The following is a 25,199-nucleotide window of genomic DNA, read 5'->3' on the forward strand; positions in this document are numbered from 1 at the left end:
GACGGACCCCAGTGGAAGTCACTGCCACAGCCCTTCTCTGTCGGCGCCCCTAGACGCTGGAGACCGCAGCCCACAGTCTCTCTCGGTTCTCCCCAGGACACTCGGGCGTGATCTCTCTACGCCCCCACGACGCCGGGACTTATCACAGAGGTTCCTGGAGCTATTCGGCCCCAGTCCCGAGGGCCACACGCCTGAGCCAAGCCCGGAAGCCACGGGAAGCCCAGGACGCGAGAGGACGCCCTTACAAGTTATCCTGTGCCCTCTCGGCACGCCTCGCATTGGCGGTGTCCCTAGCCCGGCAGGATCGCCGATGACGTGTTCCTGCCTATCCCCCTAATGAATACGTGTGATATTGTAGCACGAGTGATTTAGGTTAAGTGTGATTCCTCCTAATGTAAGTATTGTGCAGTGATTTCATATAGTGAATATCGGGGTAATTAAGATCACAGTGAGAAGTTAAAGGACGAGAGTGTGGAACAAGATCTGATTGACTATACATGTGAGTGACATCCCTGTTATACAATTAATAAGCCTGTGCCGCCGGGAGATTCCCCTATAAAGACATACCCCCATTACTGTGAAGGAATATTGTGAAAGGAAGTATTAATAGTATTCTCTCCCTCCCCCACGCTACCCATAAATCTTGTTTATCACCCTCTCTCACTCCAATATCTCGAGTAAGTGTAAATCAAGAATAAAATCAATTACCAAAGTCTTTTGGCTAGTGGAAACCATATAAACTTCACAGCTAATATCTGCCGCCCTCCAGTATTACCATAACTTTCCCCTAGCCGTCACAACTCACTCCCCACACCTCCCCTATCTTCTCCTAGTGAGACTCGACCTCCCCCCTCCCGCGCCACCGTGCGCGCCAATATTTACTGCACTCCTGATACACTAGGATTGTTTGTGTTGTCATTATTATCAGAGAAGCAAGTATCCTGCGAGATACACATATCCTAGATAAGGTTTTATATTGCTATATATTGTGCTGTAATATCTGCTGATTTGTCCTGTGTCTGACTGTGGTAATATACGTGTAAAGGTTGTTGCCTAGAGCTTTTGTGTCCTGCCTCTCTTCATTGCACTAGCTCCGGTCTCGAAAGAGGACCTCGCTCCATGTTAGGTGAAATAGGAACAAGAAGTCGAGCCTAATTTTACCTAGCATTACAATATGGGTTTCAAACAAAATGTGCAGCTAGAGACTTGTAAATACGTGATGAATGCTGTCACACTCGGTGTGCATTCGTGGCGGCTATAGTAACGTTTTCCTGCATTTACCGCATTAAAGCATATCTAGGAAATTAGTATAACTACTAAAGAATAATATCATGAAGAATTTACGTACGGTATATCATTAAATATCACGGGAGAGATTTTTAAAGATATGCGATTTCTGTGGTCTCTGCATGAGTAGCCCGACTTCCTTGTTGAACTAGCTGGCGATCAATGGCAATCTTGAGTTAGTGACGGTGGGAAATGTGTGTAATTCACCGGGTCGGTCAGGATCACTTGATGGTCATGATGGTCAGCTTTTACCCTCCCGGAAGGGAGCGGAGAGCTCATATAGTCCGATCTAAGGGCAAGGCTGTGACCTTCACACACGCACACACCCGTCCCCTTGCTCAAGGGGGACAGTAACCACCTACTTCGTCAGTGAAACTTTTCGCAACCTGAGCGAGGCGCGAACTTCCGTGCACCAGTTGGCAAGCGGGAACGTTACCACTGCACCAGCGAGCGGTGTGTGTGTGTGTGTGTGTGTGTGTGTGTGTGTGTGTGTGTGTGTGTGTTTGTTCTTGCTCTGCCCAACTTCTATAATGATGGTGACGAACCACACCAGCACAAAATCTTATTTTAATTTGTCCTATATTATTATGAAAAGACGTTTCTTAAATCAGGTAACAGTGGTGGTGGTGTTAATTTTAGTTACCGGTACTGTAGCTGTAGGGTGAATGTAGCTGTAGAGAATAAGAAGAAATTAGAAAACAGAGGGAGAGAGAGAGAGAGAGAGAGGAGACTACGCCTTACATTTTTTTTAGTACATTCGCCTTGGTGAAAGTATCCTACCGCGGTCAAGGTCAGGTAAAGCATCTTAGAAACGATTATGTTTGTTTATTTCCGTAGGTGAAAACTACCCGGAAATGAAAGTTGGTCAAACACTCACCTTGGTCGTTCCTTCCCTTCGTCATTTAGCCAGTTGCTACTGTACGAGGTGGACGTGTTTGCTCTCATGATTAAACATCTTCAGCCTGCGTAGATTTGGACGGGGGGCGGGGGAGGTGTGGCCTGCGTAGCTATGGACAGGAGGTTGTGGCCTAAATTTAGAGTGGGAGGGGGGGAAGGGTTGGGGGGACTGCTTGCTGGCAGTGGGAGAAGGAAGAGGGAGGGGGAGGGGGAGGGGGAGGGGGAAGGGGAGGAGGAAGATGAGGGGGACGGCAAATATTTCACTTCATTTTTCATTTGTCCTTTATATGAAAAGACGTTTCTTAAATTAGGTAATAATAGTGGTAATGGTGTGGAGAATAAGGAGAAATTAGATAGAAGGCAGAATCAAGAGAGAGAGAGGGAGTTACTCGCCTATGAAAGTTAGTCAAGGCCGCTCACTCGAGCTTTCCCTCAGTCATTTACCCACCACCCCACCACAGGTGGACGTGTGAGTTGAGCTCTTGATTAAAACATGTTCAGCCCTAAATATAAGGGGGGGGGGGGATTTTTATTACAAAGTGTCCAGGATTAGGCATGCGTGGACCTGGGCAGGGGCTTGAAGTGGGGTTTGCCTGAAGGCATGCCCAGTAGTACGCGGGTGGGGGGGGGGGAGGAAGGGGGGGGAATCTGCGTACTACTGGGCATGCCTTCAGGCAACTCCACTTCAAACCCCTGCCCAGGTCTACGCTGCGTACTCCTGGGCACTTTTATACTACTTCAGTGTTATCATTACCAGTATCAGCACTATCTTACCATCATAACTTCCCCCATTACTACAACTACCGTCACTTCCTGGTGGTGGGTGGTGGAGACCATTATCTAGTACAAAACTTAGTGCTGCCTATTTCTTCACTTTACCAGTCGTTTTTCTTTATCTATCCTCTTCTCGTCCTATTTCTCTCATCGCTCCAGTCACTTTTTAATACTGTACTCTATTTCTTTTTTTTTCTTTTTTTTTTTTTTTTTCGGGTGGCTCTACACCAAGTTACAAGCCTAATAGCTTCCTAAAACCCAAGAAACCATTCATAACTCTGGGTAGTAACATTATACCAAATAACGGGGCAATGTGGAGCCTACTGTGATGTCCCTATTAACTGGGTACACAGACGCATATGCGGCGTCCTTCCGGACCTAAACCTACACACTCTTCCCCGCTCTATGCTCTGTCTGCCGCAAGGGAATATTGATTCCATGCACCCGACGACCCTGCAGGGACGTTTGCTTGCTTACGGTTGATGGGTCTGCTTGATCAAACTGGGGTTACAACTCTCATCAATATGAGGGATGTAACTGTGAAGGACAAACACACTATCCATTACATACGCATGTATTTCCCTTTTCCTCATCTTCCCTTCTTCTCTATGTTATATTCCTGCTCATTTTTTTTATGACGCAATTCTTTTGTTCACTTCCCCTGAGACGAATTACAGTGAGGCAGCAGGGGACATAAAAATTATGTAATAACAACCCAGTGTGTGGCTAAGAAGACAGGCAATCCTGATAATGAAGATTAGTGAAGATAATGATAATAGTAGTATCTACATTTCTAATTCGAGCATTGTAAATAGTCACCCAGTGATAAAAGAGATCTTTGATATTTAGTTCTCCACACAACAGTGGAAGCCTCCTGTAAACCCTCAGTTTATGTGTATATATATATATATATATATATATATATATATCAAACACTTTTCAGTTTGGAGCTATTAATTCTCCTGTTTACCAGTTCGCTTCAAACTTGATACAAATATTCCTTGGGCAATACCTCCAGACCACTCTTTTATTTATGTAATTATTTATTTTATTTAAGCCTTTATAAGGGTTTTACGAAGCCAAAGATCAAAGAATGCAAACACACATTTTTGGATCCTATGTTCTTTTATCCTCATTTTTATTACGACAATATGCACAGAAGTAGGTCAGTTTTATTTATCTATGTGAAAACCATCCAGCATTCCTCTGGGGATACTGACAATCATTAAAAATAGTCTTGCTACTGCCAGACATACTTAAGCACCTTCGGACTGTCCTCTCGTCTACAGGTTATATATCAGTCTTCATTTTCCCTCTCTAAAATTGCGGTGAGAGGCCGCCTTTTACGAGGGCACTCCAGGATAGGTGTGGCTCCAGTGGAGTCAACCCCACATATGACTTCGTTCGGGTGGAAGTCTACTACAGGCCAAAATTTTGTTTTACTTGGTAAGTTGTGGCCGTGCATTGAAGGCCCACACACACACACACACACACACACACACACACACACACACACACACACACACACACACACACACACACACACACCGTACCTCAACAGTGATGGTGGAACCTTGTTGCTCCACCGTTCTCACATCCCACTGCATGTGGTTCTTGTCCAATAGTTTCTTGCCCGACACATTCAGCACAGCCTGGGTTCCCTTATGGGGACTGGGGGTTGGACCTGAGGGTATGGGGAAGCCAGAGGTGAAAGGTGAGGAGAGTGGTTGGATAGGGAAATGGTTATAGGTGAGGAAAATGGTTACGGAGAAAAGTGATTAGACGTGAAGAGAGGGAGAGGGGAGACGTACGGAGGGTGATTGGGATAGGAGGCGTGGGAAGGGAGAAAGGTAAGGGAAAAACGAGGAGATGTGGGAGGGAGGAGTTGGAAGAGGAGGGTAAAGTTGTAGAGAAAACATGGGAGGAAGAGTAATTATAAGTGAGGAGAGGGGAAGATGATGGAATGATGAGAGGTGCGGATAGTAGTTTTGTAGACGTGGTTGGAGGGATGCGAGAAGATGAGGGTAAAGCAAGCGGCGGACGTGGGTGTGGGAGGGGGGGAGGAAGGTTAGAGGTGAGGAAACTGGTTTGGCAGATGTGAGGAAACTGGTTTTTTGAGACGAAAAAATGGAAGGACGAGGAGATGCATTGTGGTTAGACGAGAGGAGAATAGCTGAGAAGAGTGGGTGGGAGAATGGTAATGGGAAAGGGAAACGTGGGAGATGGGAGAGATGAGTGGTTGAGAGGCGACAAAGGCCGAAGCCAGGAGGTGGGGGAGGAGAAGGAAACTGGTTTGAGGAGGAACAGAGGAAGAGATATGGGGGACTGGGAACGAAAGGAGGATGAGTGGATGATTAGAGGAAAGGAGTGGAGAAGGAGGAGGGGAAGGAGAGAGAAGAAGGAGGACACGAGGAGTGAGTATACAAAGGAATACAAAGGAAAGCAAACAGCAACAGACCTTATGGTCCTTTCGAGGCTGCTTGTTACAGAGCAGGTTATGACTACAAGATCTAATTCTACATGCTGAGGGATAAGGATTGTAAAGCAAGAAGGCTCTCCCCACCTCCAAATCCTCCAGGAAAAAGTGAGAAGGACCACCATGCGGCATGGAAAATTGACATGATAATTTCATAGGAAAGATTGAAAAGGAAAAGTTACATTCTATAATAATTTACTTATAAGCAGTTTGAATAACCTGGATGAGAAAGTAATAAAGTAAAATGAATAATCAAATAAATAAATAACTACAGCATGACATTATGTACGGGTACGCTGAGTTAATGGGGCGTCTGTAGACTTAGCGTGGAAATTGCACAGTGCACAGTGTGGATGTTCAAGGGTGGTGCAGTAGCCTTGCCTGGCGCTTTTAAGGTAGGCAGCAGTCAATCAGGCCTCAACTTCGTTTCACTCCACTGAGACAAGGGACTTTCCCCTGCAGACCAAATACACAAGTTACCTCCTGAAGCAGTGACCAGTGGTACATTAAAAACATCCCAATGGTGGTCACTTAACTAATAGGACCCTCAGTGATCCACAACCCATCAAAGGTCGAAAGTAAGAGCAGTGACCGTTAACTCAAGGCTGTCTGTGCGGGTCGAAAGTAAGAGTAGTGACCGTTATCTCAGGGCTACTTGTGCAGATCCTAGTCTGTGCTTATACAGTATTACTTTATTTGCATTTAAAGATTTTATAAATATGACGTGACGCGGCGCTATGTACTTACCCTCTACATAGCACCGCGTCTTGTAAACAGGAGGGGAATGAACTTACACGTAGCGGGTAAAAGTTATTCGGACAAAAATAAAATCAGCTGAGGATTCTCGTGCAAATACTTCTCTATCTTGTTTTTAAATGTCATAACTGAGATATTGCTCACGGTATCTGAGGGAAATCCGTTCCAGATATTTATGACTTGGTTGAAGAAGTATTTTGCTTCATGGGATTTTGCTTCATGGGACTGGAAACGTTTTCCCATAATTTTGCATCCATTACTCCTGGTTTGACTCGACCGGTCTATTTCAAAATATTTATTTATGTCTAAGTTGTCATGTCCGTTCATGATCTTGAAAACTTCAATAAGGTCACCTTTTAACCCTGCGTTTCGTTAGGCTAAATAATTTAGGTTCTTCAAGGCGTTCCTCATATGGTTTGTTTCTCAGTCGTGGTATCATTTTTGTGATTCTTCGCTGTATTTCCTCTATTTTTTCTATGTCCTTTCTGTAGTACGGAGACCAGAACTGCACACAATACTCGAGATGGGGGCTCACTAGCCAGTTGTACAAGGCAAGTATGACTTTTTCAGATTTAAACTCAAAATTTCTTCCAATAAAACCCACCAACTTGTTTGTAATTTTAACCTCCTCAGTGCTCTGCTTACTCGGTTTCAGGTCATTTGATATTATCGCGCTGGGATCCTTTTCATTGTCTGTACTTGATAACTGGACATTGTTCATTTTGTAATTCGCATGGACGTTGTTATTTCCTATATAAAGTACTTTGCATTTTTCTATGTTGAATTTCATTTGCCATTTTTCTGCCCAGCTTGCCAAAATATTAAGGTCATTTTGTAACTGCTGCCGCTATATCTTTGAAGTTACTTTACTGGTTATTTTAGTATCGTCTGCAAATTTGGATACTTTACAATTTAGGTCCTCATCTATGTCGTTTATGTAGATAATAAAAAGTATTGGTTTAAATACTGAGCCGTTTATCACAACAGGGGGAGGGAGGAAGAATGGTCAAAGCTGGGGAGAGTAGTTGGGGAGACATGGGTAATATGAGACTGTGGGTGGATAGTGGTTGAATGTGGAAAGAGAGAGAAGGGAAAAGGGAAAGTAAGTATCAGAGGTGGGAAAAGTGTCTAGGGAGATTTAGAAGAGATGGGGTGGGGAAAGGAGGAGAGAAGAGAGAAATGTAGTTACGGAGACACTCGGGAAGCAGAAGCAAAAGAGAGGTAAAGAAGTGGAAGGCTTGGAGAAAAGGGTAAAGTAGTTACGGAGACACTTGAGAAGCGGAAGCGAAGGAGAGGTAGACTGAGTGGAAGGCTTGGAGTGGGAATTTTAACTGTCTGAAGCGTGTATACACAATCTCAGAGCAATAATTTTAGCCTACATTCAGCACTTATTATCCGCAACTAATAATCACAGTTCTACAACCAACATTCACAACCAACTTTCATAACCTACAACCAATAGTCTCACTGTTACCAGTATTCAAAACCTGCAATCAATATTTAAAGTCTACAACAATTATTCATGGGCCTATAACCTATATTCACAACCTACAGCCAATATTCGTAGCCTGGAATAAGGATTCATAACCTACATCAAATAATCACAACCTAAACTAGAAAGCACTCAGAAAGCGCATACCTACGCCCATCCCATTGCGATTAAATAAGATCCGAATCCGGATCCGCGGGCATAATGTGTGAAATACATAAGATCCGGATTCGCCCCCCAAATTAATCAATTGTTCCTTGACCCATGGCCCACTTTTCCACAAAATGTTACTGAAATTCATTGAGAACTTTTGGAGATATTGTGCGGGATTCATAGGATCCGTATCTGGATCCGGATCCGCCCCCTAAATTAATCAATTCTTTCTTGGCCCATGGCCCATCCTTCCACAAAATTTCATTGAAAATCATTAAGAAGTTTTGGAGATAGTGTGCGGGTTACTTTGGATCCGGATCCGTTCCAAAATTTAATAATTTCTTTCTTGGCCCATGGCGCACCCTCCCACAAAATTTCATTGAAATTTATATCTTGTGGACAACCAAACAAACAGACATCCACCAACTTCGTTGGCGAAGGTAAACAAATATTTAGAACCAACAGCCAACATGCACACCCAACAATCACCAAAGTGTACAAAAAATATTTGCAGTGTATATCCACTGCTCACACCCTACATACCACCAACGTACAACTACCAGCCTTTAGCTTACGTTTATTCATCTTATAATCACCAGTTTACAAATCACCAACATTCGCCTTACAGCCACAAAACCTCAACCTCCGTCTCAACCTACCATAGGTGAAGTACAGCTTGAGTACATGACCTCTCTTGAGATCAACCTCGGCGGAAAACTTGATGTCAAATGTAAAGACACCGCCTCTTCTCAACACAGGGGTTTTTTGGAGGGTGACCAACTCGAACTTCTCGCAGTGATGGTTCAGGGCATCGTCACGCACTCTAAAATCCACACTCTCGACCCGCACCTGTTGTTCGCCATCGGTAACTGTGGAAGAGTTAACATGATTATATTTTTGATGTTGTTATTGCTATTATTTTTGTTGTTGTTGTTACCTAATATAAAGTAATCCTGGGCGCGCGCGTGCTTGTGTGTGTGTGTGTGTGTGTGTGTGTGTGTGTGTGTGTGTGTGTGTGTGTGTGTGTGTGTGTGTGTGTGTGTGTAGCCAAAAATGGAAAAGTATCTTGATGAAACTAGTCAGGATGGTTGGAGCTAGGTCCCAGATGTACCAGTTTCAATTTCATATTAATTGATATTTTCTGAAGGGATGTTTTGGCTCGCATTCATCTGTCTCCGTTGGTGTTATAATAGGCGCACGTGGGAAAGGCAGTGGAGCTTATCCGTGGTTTCGTGTGGTTTTGCAGAGAGAGAGAGAGAGAGAGAGAGAAAGAGAGAGAGAGGGTATCTATACTCTGATCCTACGGACACAAGAATTTATTTAGCAGAAAATGGTGGCAGCTGTGGCGATGATAGCTGTGGTGGTGGTAGCTGTGATGATGGCGGTGGGTATAACTTCTGATAGTGGTGGTGGTGATATCTGTGATGATTGTGTTGGTGGTGGTGGTAGCTGTGATGGTGATGGTGGTAGTTGTGGTGATGGTGATGATGTTGTTGGTGGCTGTACCTGTGATTGTGGCGGTGATGGTGGTGGTAGCTGTGGTGGTGGAGATGATGATGAGTGTAGCTGTGGTGATGGAGGTAGTAGCTGTGGTGATGGTGGTGGTTGTGTTGGTATCTGTTAAGAAATATCTCTCATCTGGATAGGGCCACAAAGCACTTGCTCCAAAGGGAAGCGTGGTTCTGAGACGACTTTAATTTGGATAAGTACTGAGTGGCCCGATTGGCCGGGAAAGGACTTGTTATTGCTATTATGAGTATATATGAAAGAGAAAGTTCGTTTGTCTGTTTGTCTGTCCTTTATGGAAGTCGGGACTGATTCATGTAGAAATCTATAAACAGCTCTAACAGGTGTAACTTTTTACGACGAATTTAGATGTGTACATTACAGTTGATAAAGTGGCCACCTTGATGGTCAAGATTACAGCTAATAAGAAATAATCCAGCCAACATGGTGGAAACATGGTAGCCAATAACCATTTTTTTTTTAACGTCTGCAACCAAATCATTATTACCAACAATGGGTTGGATGGGTGGACTGATTGGGCAGGGTGGATGGATTGGGTGGGTAAGGTTGATGAGTTGGTGGGTAATGGGAGAATAGATCCAAGGAAGGAATAGGTTCATGGGGAATATATCCTTGGGGAGATAGGCCCAAGGAGGAATATAGGTTCACTGGGGAATATATCTCTGGGGAAATGGGTCCAACGAGAAACAAAGGTTTCCTGGATAAAATGGGACTCTGGTTGTTTTCTCCTACAATACAAGTGACCATCCAGTGTCCCAGGCAATGCCTGTATGTTTGATCATAGGGTTTTACTCTGGCAGTGCAAGGTACCAGTGTAAATTATTATTAGTTTCCACTTATTACATAGTTGGAGACTATTGTTTTCTCTGGTATTATTATTATTCCCATCTCAGAGTCTGGCAACGATTCTGGGAGAATCGGAGACTGTGGAAGGAATCTGAAGCGTCCAGGTTATGCGTCCTGTCATGGATCATTGCTGAGAGAAACAAAGTTCCAAATCCCTTACATGCAGTGGAAGGGCATGTCAGAAAGTCATATCAATATTACGCTGTGAAAGAGATAGGTGGGTCATGTCTATTGGAGATTTCAATACGGCCTGTGCGAGGAATCTGAATGGCCCAGGTTATGTGTCCTGGTATAGGCCATTATGATAGGAAAGAAAATGCCAAATCTCCCCAGTGGGGTCTAGGTTATGCTATGAAACAGAGGTAGAGACTAGTGACTGTCCACAGGTCAGTTACAGAGTTTTAATTATATTATTATTATTATTATTATTATTATTATTATTATTATAACTTTCCACATCCCTGTGGGAAATTTTCTTGTTTTTGTCAATATTATTTTTATTCTAGGGAAAATCTAACTCACTAACATTTGCATACCGTTTAAGCTACAGCCTTCATTCATTGCCATATTATAGTACTGGTTAGCTGCTTCATCTAACCAAATATCCTCCTGAGCCAACTACCAGAACCCGGATAGGATCCGGAAAAAAAAAGGTCTCTAAAGTTGTAGAACCACTTAAGATAGAGGGCTGAAATTTTTATGATGTGTAACTGGGTTATGTCCAGAATGCGTCTGCTTAATATAGTCCAGATCAAATCATTATTCACTGAGATCGTCTATGGTCCAAAATTTTGGATTACTCTGGAAGACAGGGGTCACCTGATTTTACATGAAACCAAACTTGGTGGACTTCTGGATCTTGATGACCTAAGGTCACACGCAGAAGACCAGTGACTTTGACCTCAAGGTCTCTTTATAGCTTGGCTTCTAGTAGTTAATGGCTGTGGAAATTTTTCTTTATCAAAATTGTCATTGGACATAGATCTCTGTTTCCGTCATTATTTAAAATTTTTTTTTTTTTGGTCTCCGATTTATATCATACCGAGGATGTACAGCATCATGACCTTTTACACTGACCCAGTGTCAGTGATCTTGACCCATTTTTTTTTTTTTTAGGTCACAGGTCCAAAAACTTCCACAAATCATGAATTCTTAACCCCAGTTTACTCCAAAATTTTTAGTGATACATGAACACGGGAAGAAATCCCGTGACATTATGATATTAGGGACACACCAATTTCCAACAATTTTTAGCTGCTCTTCTGTTCAGGAAAAAACAAACTATAGATGAGACACTTGTTTGGTCCTAGAGGTTTTGTCTGGTCGTGGACCAGGTCTATATACTTTTGTGTGTGTGTGTGTGTGTGTGTGTGTGTGTGTGTGTGTGTGTGTGTGTGTGTGTGTGTGTGTGTGTGTGTGTGTGTGTGTGTGTGTGTGTGGCAGTTTGACCAACGGTTTTTGAGTTACTTCAAGAAAGCAATATTCTCGTAGGTGGAGATCATTATTATAATTATTATTATTATTATTATTATTATTATTAGTGCCCCTCCCCGGAAAACAACTAACTAAAAAAACAAACAATAAGCCTCGGACAAGGACTGACCAAACGTTGACGACCAAGGACCGGACAAAGGACATTGCAATTGGAACGTGGAATGTAAGGGGAGCAAATGATGAGGTGAAAGAGAGAGAGATTGTCCAGGTGCTTGAGGATGCGAAAGTGGATGTATGTGGAATAACTGAAACAAAATGGAGAGGAGAAAGTGTGAGAGAATGGGAGTATGGATGGGGTATATGTGCAGGAGTAGGTGAGAATGAGAGGGCAAAGGAAGGAGTATGTATAGTTGTGAGTAAAAGATGGAAGAGGAGCATAAGACAGTATGGATCAGTTGGATCAAGGTTTGTGTGGGTAAAGTTGAAAGTTGGAATACAAATGTGGGCAATTGTGTGTGTGTATGCGCCAACGCAAGATCGTGCTAGAAGAGTGAGAGAAGAGTTCTGGACAAATGTAGAAGTGTGCATGGAAAAGTTTGGAAGGAATGATAGAGTGTTTTTGATTGGTGATATGAATGGTAAAGTTAGGAATGCGAAGGTGGATGGAATAGTTGGTGAGTGGGGTGTGCCTGCTGAGATAGATGAGAATGGGAGTGCGTTAGTGGACATTTGTGCTGGGAGGGGGTTGGTGATAGTCAATACCCTCTTCAGGCATAAAATGATCCACAGGTATACATGGCGAGTGATGAGAAGGGTGGGTGGTGAATTGAGTGAAAGGAAGACAATGATTGATTATGTGTGTGTGGATGAAAGGATGCGAAGATGTATATTGGATGCAAGAGTTTATAGAGGTTGGGGGAGTGGACTTTCTGACCACTACTTGGTGGTGGCCAGAGTTAAAGTTCAAGTAAGATGGAGGAATAGAAGAAGGGAAAGACGAGAGGAAGGAGTAGTTGCAAGGAGAGTGGAAAGGTTACAAGAGGATGAGAAAAAGGCAGAGTATAAGAGAGAAGTGGAGGAACGATTGGGCAAATATGAATTGGAGCAGATGGGGGACGTGGAAGGTGTGTGTAGAATATTTACAGAAGAAATATGTGCAGCATGTGATGTGGTGTGTGGAAGGAAGAGAAGACGGAGGGGGGTGCAAGGAACAGCGTGGTGGACTGAAGAGGTGAAACGGGCTGTGGCACAAAAGAAGAAAGCATACAATGAATGGATGAGAAATAGGGGCGTGGAAGAAGTTGAGAGGCGGAAGAGAGAGTTATATGCAGAAAGAAAGAGAGAGGTGAAAAGATTAGTAAGAGAGAGTAAGAAGAGAGTGGATGAGGAATTTGGAAGGAATTTGAGTGTAAAGTGGAGGGACTGTAAGAAAATGTTCTGGAAAGAGGTGAAAAGAGTAAGACAGGGTGGAAGTGGAGTTAGCAGGGGAGTGAAAGATAAAAATGGTAGATTACTAGTGGACAAGGGAGAAAAAGTGAGCAGATGGAGAGAACACTTTAAGGAATTGTTGAACGTGGAGGATGGAAGTAATGCGAGTATAAGTGGCTGGGGAATGGCTGGAAGAAGGAGGGAGGTGAGAAGACAGGAAGAAATCAGTAGGATAGAAGTTGTGGAAGCAATGAAGAAAGTTAAATCAGGGAAAGCCCCAGGAATTGATGGAGTGTGTGGTGAAATGCTGAAGCATGAGGGAGAGATAGTAGTAGAATGGATGTGGAAGATGTGCAGATTGGCCTGGGAGGAAGGTAGAGTCCTGGAGGATTGGAAGTCAGGTATAATTATTCCCTTGTACAAAGGAAAAGGGGAAAAAGAAGTGTGTGGTAATCATAGGGGCATTTGTCTTCTTAGTATAATAGGAAAAGTATATGGTAGGATACTTATTGACAGAGTTAGAGAAAGAACAGAGAAATTAGTTGGAGAAGAACAGGGAGGCTTTAGGAAGGGAAGAGGTTGTGTAGATCAGATATTCATTCTTAAATCTTTAGTGGAAAAGTTTCTAGAGAAGGGAAAGAAGTTGTATGCGGCTTTCATGGATTTGGAGAAAGCATATGACAAGGTGGATAGACTAGGATTGTGGAAAGTGTTAAGAATATATGGAATAGATGGGAAGTTGTTGAATGCTGTGAAGAGTATGTACGATGATGCGAAGGCTGCAGTGCGTGTGGATGGTGAACTAAGTGAATTTTTCTCTTTGAAAGTTGGGTTGAAACAGGGATGTGTCATGTCTCCATGGTTGTTCAATCTGTACATGGATGGGGTAATAAAAGAGGTACAAGGTAGGGTAGTGGATGTTGGAGTGGCCCTGGTGAGAGAGGATAGTGTTTGGAAACTCCCTGTACTGTTGTTTGCAGATGATACCGTGTTGTTGAGTGAAGACGAAGGGGAGCTGCAAGGCTTGGTGGATGAGTTTGAGAGAGTGTGTAAGAAACGGAATCTAAAGGTGAATGCAGGGAAGAGTAAAGTGATGGTCTTTGAGAGAGGTGAAGTCAGTGAATGTACAGCGAGGTTGGATGGTGAGGAATTGGAAAATGTGAGTACGTTTAAGTACTTGGGTAGTGTGATGAGTAAGGATGGAGGTTTGGAGGGTGAAGTGCTTGAAAGGGTACAGCAGGGAAGAAAGGTTGCTGGTTCTTTGAAAGCAGTGATAAGAAACAGAGAAGGGAGCATGGAAGTGAAAAAGTTACTACATGACAGTATTGTGATACCAACTCTAACGTACGGAAGTGAAGCTTGGACGTTGTTGGAAGGACACAAGTCAAGAGTGAGAGCCGTGGAAATGAGTTATTTAAGAGGAGCCTGTGGAGTCACATGGAGAGACAGGCTGACGAATGAGGATATAAAGGAGCGTTGTGGTGTTGATGTGGATGTGATAGGAAGTGTTATGAGGAACACACTGAGGTGGTTTGGCCATGTGGAGAGGATGGAGGGTCAAAGACTGACGAAGAGAGTGTATGTGAGTGAGGTGGAGGGGGAAAGAGGGAGGGGGAGGCCGAGGATGAGATGGAGAGATGGGGTGGAGAGGTATATGAGAGAGGGGGGTGTGAGTTGGGAGCAGGGGAGTGAAATGGCGGGGGACAGGGTGACTTGGAGGCGATTTGTTTGTGGCCACCCCAAACGGGATTGAGGCGTCTGGCAATAGATAGATAGATAGATAGATTATTATCATTATTTTCATAATAATAATGATCTCTTATGGGTGACTTTACACAACCCCTTCTGTCTTTCTTTCCTTCAATCTTTCCTCTTCCTTCTGCCTGTGGGTGACTCTACACTGAGTGACAAGCCAAATGGTTTCCTGTACACCAGGAAACCATTTACTACGCTGGGTGGTAACCATATAAGCAAATTTTGGCGCCTGGTGATGTAGTGGGTAATTACTGCGCTCCAATCGGATTGAGCCGGTGAAGGTTTATATCCAAGGGGTGGCTGGGGTTGATTGCTCATGTATTGCCACTCAGGGATGAGTGAGGCTGGTCACTCATCTTAAATGTCGGGACCAACTGCCTAGCCCCGGGCTCCTACGCTCCTCATGGGGCAACACAGGAATGGATGATGGATGCATGGATGGATTATTATTATTATTATTATTATTATTATTATTATTATTATTAACATCATCATCATCATCATCATTATTATTATTACTGTAATCCTGAGAAGCAAGTCGCCCTATCCCATTGCGCGAGATTCAGCCAGTGTGTGTGTGTGTGTGTGTGTGTGTGTGTGTGTGTGTGTGTGTGTGTGTGTGTGTGTGTGTGTGTGTCTTATGCTATGCTACTTGATGGATCTGAATGAAACTTCCCAGGTGAGTTCGTTTGGTTACTCTAAAGTCTGCCACTATATACAATTTCCCAACCATTATTTTTAAGGGGAGTCAGCCTCCTCTCCAAATGAAGGAGAGCAGATAGGGCTTTGATACCTCAGTAATGTTGTACAATGGAGTTTCATCCGGAATGCAGTACTTCTGGAGCTTGTCATCCTCAATGATTTTGGGGGGATGAGCCCCGCTCCCTAAAATAAAAACGATCAAGAATAGGGTAAAGTAAGTACATGGATTTCAATGAAATTTCTCAGGTCAGTTTGCCTGATTCCTTTATAATGTCTTCCACTAAATAAAATTTTCAATGACAGATTGTAGCATGGGTTAGCCCCCTGCAAAACTTTTAAAGGATACGAAAGACGAAAAGGAGTGCAGATATAGCATTCATATCTTAGTATATGTTGCAGGATGGGCTGTCATCTGTTAACTACTACTCTTGAAATATTCAGTTGCCAGGTTATTGGACGCCAACATAAACAGCATATACGGGAACTTGATATTTTTTTTTATGAACAACAGATTTCTTCATTAGCATCTCATACTTAAAATAAAAGTGTAAGAGGATACGAAAAAATCAATGTAAAATTATTCCTGGTTGGAATATAAATGTTAAAGCACTATATGAGAGATCACGCTATGACTCCGTGGATTGGTTAAAAAAAGGAAAAGAAAGGAAGAGTACTTGAAGATAGTTGGTTGCAGGAAAGAATTTAAGTCAGCACTCTCTTAGTGCAAAAAGGAAATCAGTGAAAGATCAAAGGCCATGGAAAAAAAATCTCATATAAAAATACGATTTCTTTTTTGAAAGAAATCAAGAAACAAAGTAATGAAATAAGATAATCAAAGTAGTTGATGGAACCAGTAATGATAATGAAATAAACATTTTCAGTGAAAGAATGCTTAAAGGAGCTGCAGATTTTAGTAGTGGTAATGAAGAGGACTCCTTTCTTACAGTATTAAAAGAAAGGTGGAAAATTAAAAGAAAGTTCTGTATAAGCATATCAGTTGAAAAACTTTCTGTGTTAATTAAGGTATTATGAAGGTATAGGACATGATGGCTTACATTCTGTTTTACTAAAGAATGCATCAGTGGCGTTTTTAAGTACTTTGACATATTTTATCAACATTTGTTTTATTCAGTGTTATATACCTGTTGAAATGCTAAAGGGTGGTATCACTTCCATAATAAATGATCTGATGGGTAATGCAGCGGACTCCGCTAACTATAGACTTGCAATGGTTTCATTTTGTCTTTTAAAAATTTTAGAACTTCATTTTTTAAATATTTTAAGTGAGAAAGTGTTTTTTGACTCCATACAGTTTGGTTTTTGTAATGGAATGTCTACAGGAGATGCTTGTTTTTTATTAAAAGAAACCATTAGGTCCTATACCACAGGCGGCAGAAAATCATATATTGCTTTTATGGATCTATCAAAGGCCTTTGATAATGTTAACCATTTTAAACTAGGTCATAATTTACTAGAGAGAGGAGTTCCCCTTGACAACATAAATTTTATTAAGATATTTAAGAAATCAGTTTGCAAGAATCACATGGAATGGGAATAAAGGAATGTATTATACAAATAACAAAGGAGCGAGGCAGGGAGGAGTTCTCTCTCCTTTACTTTTTAAACTGTACATAGATAATGTTTAAAAAACTCTGACGGAAGCTGATGTGGGTTGCTGCCTTGGGGTTGCAAGATTGATTGCAATTGCATGTGCTGATTATATAGCTTTACTAGCTGATAGTGAAGAGTGTATTTTATATTTGTGTGACATTTAAACAGAATATTAATAGTCTGAATATATGAATTAACGAAGATAAACAAAAAATTGTTATATTTCAATGTAATAAGAGACAGGCACATGGTGTCTTTTATTTAGATCGGTATGAAGTGGTGAATGAATACTAATATTTAGACCATATAAATCAAGATAACTTCTCTGATAATCATGATATTTCTTTCAAATTGAACTCGTTTCATGCTAAATTTAATTCAGTAATTAGAAAACTTAAGAATGTTAATGCGCAGACATTACTGTATTTGTTTACAGCCTACTGTGTGCCAGATTATGGTTTAAATCTTTGGAATATGAAATATATGCTTTGGAGCAATGTATTCCGAAGCTTTGAAAGTGCATTTGCAAATGCTCCCAAGAAAATATACAATGTCCAAAATTAATAATTAATCATAGTACAGTATTGCCAAGGCAGCCGGACTACGTCTACTTAGACACCATGTTGCACTAGTACAAGCTAGATATTTTAATACTTTAAGTAGGCAGAATAACGTGGTTTATTGGTAATTTTATCAGTCCTCTGGCCACCATGTTCGTCGGTTACTGAAATATTTTTTTGATAACTAGGAAAGAGATATACTGGATAACTCTTTGGACATTATAAATGCTAGAATTCAATGGGTGAAAAAACCATGTGGAAATAAGCGGTGTGGAGTTAATGTAAACTTTGAATAAGAAAGATAACTGTTTATACTGTATGTACTATGTATGCATACTGTATATATGTGTTTTAGTCGTTCTTTTTTTTTCTAATCAGTAAAACTGGAGCCTCTCCTCGGTCTGATTGTTAAGGATATATTTATTGTAAATATTTTATTAAATTCATTCGTTAAATGATCATCTATATTATTTATAATGATGAAATATATCATATTTCATGTATCGAGGGATACGAAATAAAGACAATTGATTGATATATTGACTGACTACAACTCTTCACTGAGTGTATCCTGGGGTATCACCCCTTCACATGGGCCACCACTGCAGTCATGTGGCTTCTACATCGGGAGATAAGATTTTTTTTTTTTTTTTTTTTTTTGGGGGGGGCAGTAGTATTATTTTGTAATGCTTTCAAAGCAGTATGAATATTGAATCAGTGAGTATGCACCTTCCGTCTATCTATGTATCCATCCACCTATCTATCTATCTATATTGCTTCAGATGCCAATGCCTTTGAGGGCAATAACTAATAACACATGAATCCAGTACTATACAATAATACATGAATCCAATATACTGTACAAAATATGGTAGATAAACCACACTCTACCTAGTTATGGCTTCTGGTAATAATCAAAAAGACACATCCACCCACCCACCCACACACACACACACACACACATATATATATATATATATATATATATATATATATATATATATATATATATATATATATATATATATATATATATATATATATATATATATATATATGAAAAGGATCACCAGGCAGAACACAAACATCGTGGCAGAGTTAGGCTCTTTATTTGTTGACGTTTTCGAAAATACTTATTCCATCTTCAGAACAAAATCTACAATCGAAAAATATACAAAGTTAAGATTTTTATATGTTACAACGATCAAAACAAGACTAAAAACATGAAGGTACAAAAACGAAGTCCATTAAAATACCGTGTTCGTAAATCAGTAAGTAATAAACACTAAAATGAATGAGGTAGGAGTAACAAAGCAAAACTTATCTGTAAAATAGTAAGTGCAGTACTGTAAAAAAAGAAAAAAAAAATACCTAGTATGGAAAACAAAACAGTGCACAGGAAGCCATGTCACTAATCGAAGGGTTAAAACGATATAGGTACAAAGCTTCCATAATGGGAAAGTCCGTGTCATTGTTGCTACCACCAAGAACTGTGAAGTGGGAATGAGAGAAAGGATGGTCGTGTTGTTGTGAGTGGTCCCGTATTGCTGAGTGTGGTGGATTGGTGATTAACTGGCCTGTTCGAACTGAACGACCTAAGTGTTCATGGATTCGTGTCTTTAGGTATCTTTTTGTTTTACCTATATATGCCGACCTACAGCTGGCACACGCGAAGAGGTAAACAACGGATGCTTGTAAGTGTGAGGGAATGGTGTCTTTTACCTTGAAAAAACTTTGCATTGTTTTTTGGGTTAAACACAACTCTAAGAGACACTTGTGGGAAGTGTTCAGCTAGAAGTTTTTTAAGTTTGTTCCTCAGTGTGAAGCTAAGGGATCCTGTGTATGCTTTCCTGTGCTACCACGAAGAGCGTTGGCTGACTGAGTGTCCTACTGATTTTAAACCCTTGTTTTATCGTCGTTATGTTGATGACAGCTTTTTAGTTTTTAGATATACTGATCATGTCTCGTTGTTCCTTAGTTATTTGAATTCTCAGCATGGCAACATCATGTTCACCTGTGACCTAGAAAGTAATAACAGCTTAGCATTTTTATATATAAATATTCTCCGTAGGGACAACAGTTTTGAAACTACCTTATATTAGGAAGCCAACCTTCACTGGATTATGCATGAAATTTTCCTCATTCCTCCCATTGAGCTATAAACGTAATCTAGTCAGCACTCTCACCCATAGAGCTTATGAATTGTGCTCGAATTATTTTCACCTTGATAAGGAACTTAATTTTCTTAAAGATTTGTGGTTTAAAAATGGTTTCCCCAAAAGATTCACCGAAACGTACATTGGTAAGACCCTTAATAAATTCTTTACGGCTTCAAAGGTCCAAGTCATTACTGTTCCGAAAAACATATATACTTTCCCATAACATACACAGGACCCCTTAGCTTCACACTGAGGAATAAACTTAAAAAACTTCTAGCTGAACACTTCCCACAAGTGTCTCTTAGAGTTGTGTTTAAAACCCAAAAAACAATCCAGAGTTTTTTCAAGGTAAAAGACACCATTCCCTCACACTTACAAGCATCCGTTGTTTACCTCTTCACGTGAGCCAGCTGCAGGCCGGCATATATAGGTAAAACAAAAAGACACCTAAAGACACGAATCCATGAACACTTAGGTCGTTCAGTTCGAACAGGCCAGTTAATCACCAATCCACCACACTCAGCAATACGGGACCACTCACAACAACACGACCATCCTTTCTCTCATTCCCACTTCACAGTTCTTGGTGGTAGCAACAATGACACGGACCTTCCCATTATGGAAGCTTTGTACCTATATCGTTTTAACCCTTCGATTAGTGACATGGCTTCCTGTGAACTGTTTTGTTTTCCATACTAGTTTTTTTTTTTTTTTTTTTTTTTTTTTTTACAGTACTGCACTTACTATTTTACAGATACGTTTTGCTTTGTTACTCCTACCTCATTCATTTTAGTGTTTATTTCCCAAATATTTGCATTATGAAAATTTGAATGTCATTCATGCGTGACATTAAGATATTTCAGACACCCCAGTTTCTAATTGCTAGCACTTGTATACAGGAAAAAACTAAACAAATGAAGCACTACTCTCCCCCTAGAAGTTTTCCCTGGCTCTGGACCAGGTGTGTGTACCTTTTTGTGGCAGTTTCACTGTCGGCTTTCGAGTTATTACAAAACAGCCTAAGTTCAGCAATATTGTCATAGGTGATCAGCAACTGTCTCTGACGGTTAAAGTCTTCTAGAAGTTAGCATTATTAGTATCAAACGATTACATAAATGGAGACTATTGTTTTCACTTGTATTATTATTATTATTTCTGCCTCAGAGTCTCGCAACGATTCCAGGAGAACTGGAGACTGACCGATAATTCTGAAGGGCCCAGATTATGTCCTGGCATGGTCCGTTGCCGATAGAAAAAAAATTGCAAATCTATTACACGGTGGAAGGACATGTCAGAAACAGTCATATGCATATTATGTTGTGAATGAGATATGTTGGTCGTGTCTACTGGAGATTTCAGTACGACCTGTGCAAGGAATCTGAATGGTCCAGGTATTATGTGTTGGTATGGGCCATTGCTGATAGAAAAAAAAATCCAGATATCCCCAATAGGGTCAAAGCCATTATAAGAAACAGTAGGTGGAAACTAGTGACTGTCTCAAGGACAGTTACAGAGTTCTAGATATTAGTCCCCACCTATTACATAGATGGAAACTATAGTAGGTGGAGACTATTGTTTTCACTGTTATTATTATTATTCTTGCATCAGAGTCTCGAAACGATTCCAGGAGAACCGGAGACTGTGCAGGGAATCTGAATGGTCCAGGTTATGTGTCCTGGCATGGGGCCATTGCTGATAAAAAAAATCCAAATCTCCCCTTTGGGGTCAAGGTCATTGTAAGAAACTGCAGGAGACACATACGTTCTTCAACACTCTATCAGATTCCTTGTTGACGTTACACAGGCTATTACCTTATGGTCTTCAGATCTTGTTTACATTAAAATTACCTTAGCACAGTGCAAAGCTTCTTTATTGTGGCAACACAGTACAAGTAACTAATTATAAATATTCAGTGCTCAGAGTCTCCTGATGGACTGAGAAGAACCAGAGACTGCACAAGGAATCTGAAGGGTCCAGGTTATGTGTCCTAGCATGGACCATTGCTGATAGGGAAAAAAATCCAAATCTCCCCAAAGGGGTCAAGGTCACTAAGAAACGGTTGATGGAGACTAGTGACTGTCCATAGGAGAGTTACAGATTTCTAGTTACTATTCTGGCCTCAGTCTCGCAACGACTCCAAGGGAACCAGAGGCTGCAGAAGGAATCTGAACAGCCCAGGTTATGGGTCCTGGCACGGGCCATTGCTGATAGAAAAAAATCCAAAACCTTTATGTGCAGTGGCAGAAAGTCATATGAGTGTTACGAGTGAATGAGATAAGGTGGTCATGTCTACCAGAGATTTCAACAGGAACTGAGCAAGTAATCTGAAAATGAAACTTAGTGAATCTATTCCTCAGAGCTTATTTCGTTTTATTTAAAAAAAAAATAAAATCCATCTCCCCAATGGGGTCAGAAACAGTAGATGGAGTCTAGTGACTGTCCATATGGCAGTTACAGGGTTCTAGTTAGTCTCACCTACCATGTAGGTGGAGACTTGTTTTCCCTGGTATTATTATCATTTTCCCCTCAGAGTCTCGCAGTGATTCCAGGAGAATCAGAGACTGCACAAGGAAACTGGAAGGCCCAGGTTATGTGTCCTGGCACTGGGCCATTGCTGATAGAAAAAAAAATCTCGTGAATGGGATCAAGTTCATTGTAAGAAACAGTATGAGATACATGTGTTATTCAACACCTTTCTCAGATCCCTTGTTGATGTTACCCAAGAAGTTGCCTTAGGGTCTTCAGATCTTGTCTGTACTGAACATATCTTACTGTATAATACAGCCATCTAATTGTGGCTACAGAATTAATATGCCTGACTAATTGGAACTCTGTAACTCTCCTATAGTCTTTAACTCTCCTAGAAACAATTGCTAACTCCACCTGCTATTCCTTACAGTGACCTTGATCCCACTAGGGAGGTTTGGATTTTTTTTTCCCCATCAGCAAGGGTCCAAGCCTGATGCATAACCTGGGACCTTCAGTTTACTTGCTCAGTCTCCGGTTCTAGAATCATTGTGAGACTCTGAGGCCAGAATAATGATGATTAGATATCTATTTTGATTATGCAGCCACAATCAAGAAGCTTCACAAGACACTTGAGTTAGTTAAGATTCGTCCATCTGTATTTAATTAATATGGACACGGGCAGAATAAAGTCCATCAGGGTGGAGCGCAAGTTAAACTGGGGGGACTTATGGCTATTGAGGGGAAGAGTTGGAGGGTACAGCATCAAGGAGGGCTGAGGCAGAGGATAGGGCCACGATCTCGGCAGCTGTGTCAAAGGCAGACATTCTTCTTACAAGTCTGCCTCGTAAGGCATAGCAAAGGGCTGCTGTGGCGGGGCAGTCAAGAAAACAGTGGTTGAAAGGCCACTCTTCAAGCTGGTGACAGTGGGGGCAGGGTTCGGGATTACTCCCTGCTATTTGCGAGAAGAGGGGTAGCCCATCCTTAGGCAATGCAGGAGCATGATGAGTGAGTTAGTTGTGCAAGGTGGGGTGGAGAGGGGCTCGTAGGTGGTAGCTCTTGCATACCATATTGCAGAGCGTGAGCCCTCAGCAACTATCTTCGTGCTCTGATAGACTGAGTCTACTGTAGAGAGGTTAGCTTTGGCTCTCCGTTTGATGTGAGAGAGGCTCATCTTGAGAGGGAAGAGACACTTTGAAAGGTATGCATAACGTGAACAAGATCTGAAGACCCTAAGAGAGCTTCTCGTATAACATCAGCAACTGATCTGAAGACAAGGATGTCGAAGAACACAAGTGTCTGCTACTGTTTCTTACAATGACCTATACCCCAATGGGGAGATTTGGATTTTTTTTTCCTGTCAGCAATGGCCCATGCCGAGAAACATAACCTGGACCCTTCAGATTTCTTGCACAGTCTCTGGTTCTCCTGGAATCGTTGTGGGACTCTTAGGCGAGAACAACAATTACTAGAATTCTGTAACTGTCCTATGGACAGGCACTTGTTTCCAGCTTCTGTTTCTTTGCAACCGTGACCCCATTGGGGAAATTTTGATTTTTTTTTCTATCAGTAATGGTCCATACCAGGACACATAACCTGGGCTCTTCAGAATCCTTATACAGACTCGGGTTCTTCTGAAATTGTCGTGAGACTCTGAGGTCAGAATAATAAAAATTACTTAATACTTCTTATTCTGTAGCCACAATAAGAAAATAATATTGGTCATGGCCATGTGGTAAGGTATGTTAAATATAAACACAAGCTGAAGACCCTGAGGTAACTTCTTGTGTAACATCATCAGTGGAGACGAAAGTGTCAAAGAAAGCATATGCCTGCTACTGGTTCTTACAGTGACCTTGACCCTATTGTAGAGATTTGGATTTTCTTTTCTACCAGCAATGACCCATTCCAGGACACATCACCTGGGATCTTCAGATTCCTTGTGCAGTCTCTGGTTCTCCAGGGATCGTTGCGAGATTCTGAGGTGAGGATATTAATAACCAGAACTCTGTAACTGTCCTTCAGACAGCCACTAGTCTTCATCTACTGATTCTTATTGTCCTTGACCCCACTGGGAAGATTTGAGCTGTGTTTTTGTCGTTCAAGCTGACGGATTGGATTCAAAATCATCTTCTGTGAAACCATGCTTTGTCGTTTTTTTGGCCAAAGTGAAATGAAACCAGCCAAAGCATTTGTCATCAAAACTAAGATCATTTTAACCCCTACGATACACAATCCAAGTGACCGAGCTTCCCTGAAAACCTGTATATGGAGCCAATTTTTCAGCTCTTTCAGAAGTAAAAAGTTTTATGCGCGAGGTTTAGAGCTTGAATTTACACACCTAATGCCGCAAACAGAGCATTTTAGACCAACTGGTTCATGAGCTATAGCCTGTCAAAGGTGAAAAAAGTTACCCTTCTAGGCGGAGCAACTCCAGTTTTCTATGCTCCCCCACCCCTTTCCTCCCTCATTCCTTCCCTCCCATGACCTTCCTCACCCACTCCCATCAACCCCCTCTCTTCCTCCCCTCCCTCTCCCCCCCTACCCCCAGCCTTCAGAATTTTCCCACTCAATTTTTTTTTCTTCAAACAATAGCATGCACAATAATTATGTCCATGTTTTCCTCACTCACTCCCAACACCCTTTCCCCCAATACTTCTCCCCTCCCCACCTTCCTTCCCCTGTCCCCGTCCCTCATAGCTGTGTAGCTGTCAAAATAAAAAACATACATGAAAAAAACAAACATTCTATGTTTCATGCATATGCAATTGCACAAACAATAATCTGGTACTCAATGAAAACACGTGACATGAATAGTAACAATGACGTATAATACTCTAGGCGGGGGGGGGGGAAGGGGAGGGAAAGCGGTAAGCGGA

General features: G+C 41.6%; 1 protein-coding gene across 1 annotated transcript in view; it reads right to left on the reverse strand.

Annotated features, from left to right (window-relative positions):
* The window catches only part of LOC145410123 (hemocyte protein-glutamine gamma-glutamyltransferase-like), a 167,577-nt gene that overhangs the window by 103,659 nt on the left and 38,719 nt on the right, over positions 1-25,199 (reverse strand). The window contains exons 2-3 of the mRNA XM_080280321.1: positions 8,492-8,701; positions 4,512-4,642 (exon numbers count right to left, since the gene is read on the reverse strand). Of these exons, the coding sequence (XP_080136447.1) occupies positions 4,512-4,642; positions 8,492-8,701 (341 nt within the window). The remainder of the gene's footprint in view (positions 1-4,511; positions 4,643-8,491; positions 8,702-25,199) is intronic.

The sequence above is a fragment of the Coenobita brevimanus genome, chromosome 84 (genome assembly GCF_032717465.1).
Source record: "Coenobita brevimanus isolate Jiangsu-jjx chromosome 84, ASM3271746v2, whole genome shotgun sequence".
Lineage (NCBI taxonomy): Eukaryota > Metazoa > Arthropoda > Malacostraca > Decapoda > Coenobitidae > Coenobita > Coenobita brevimanus.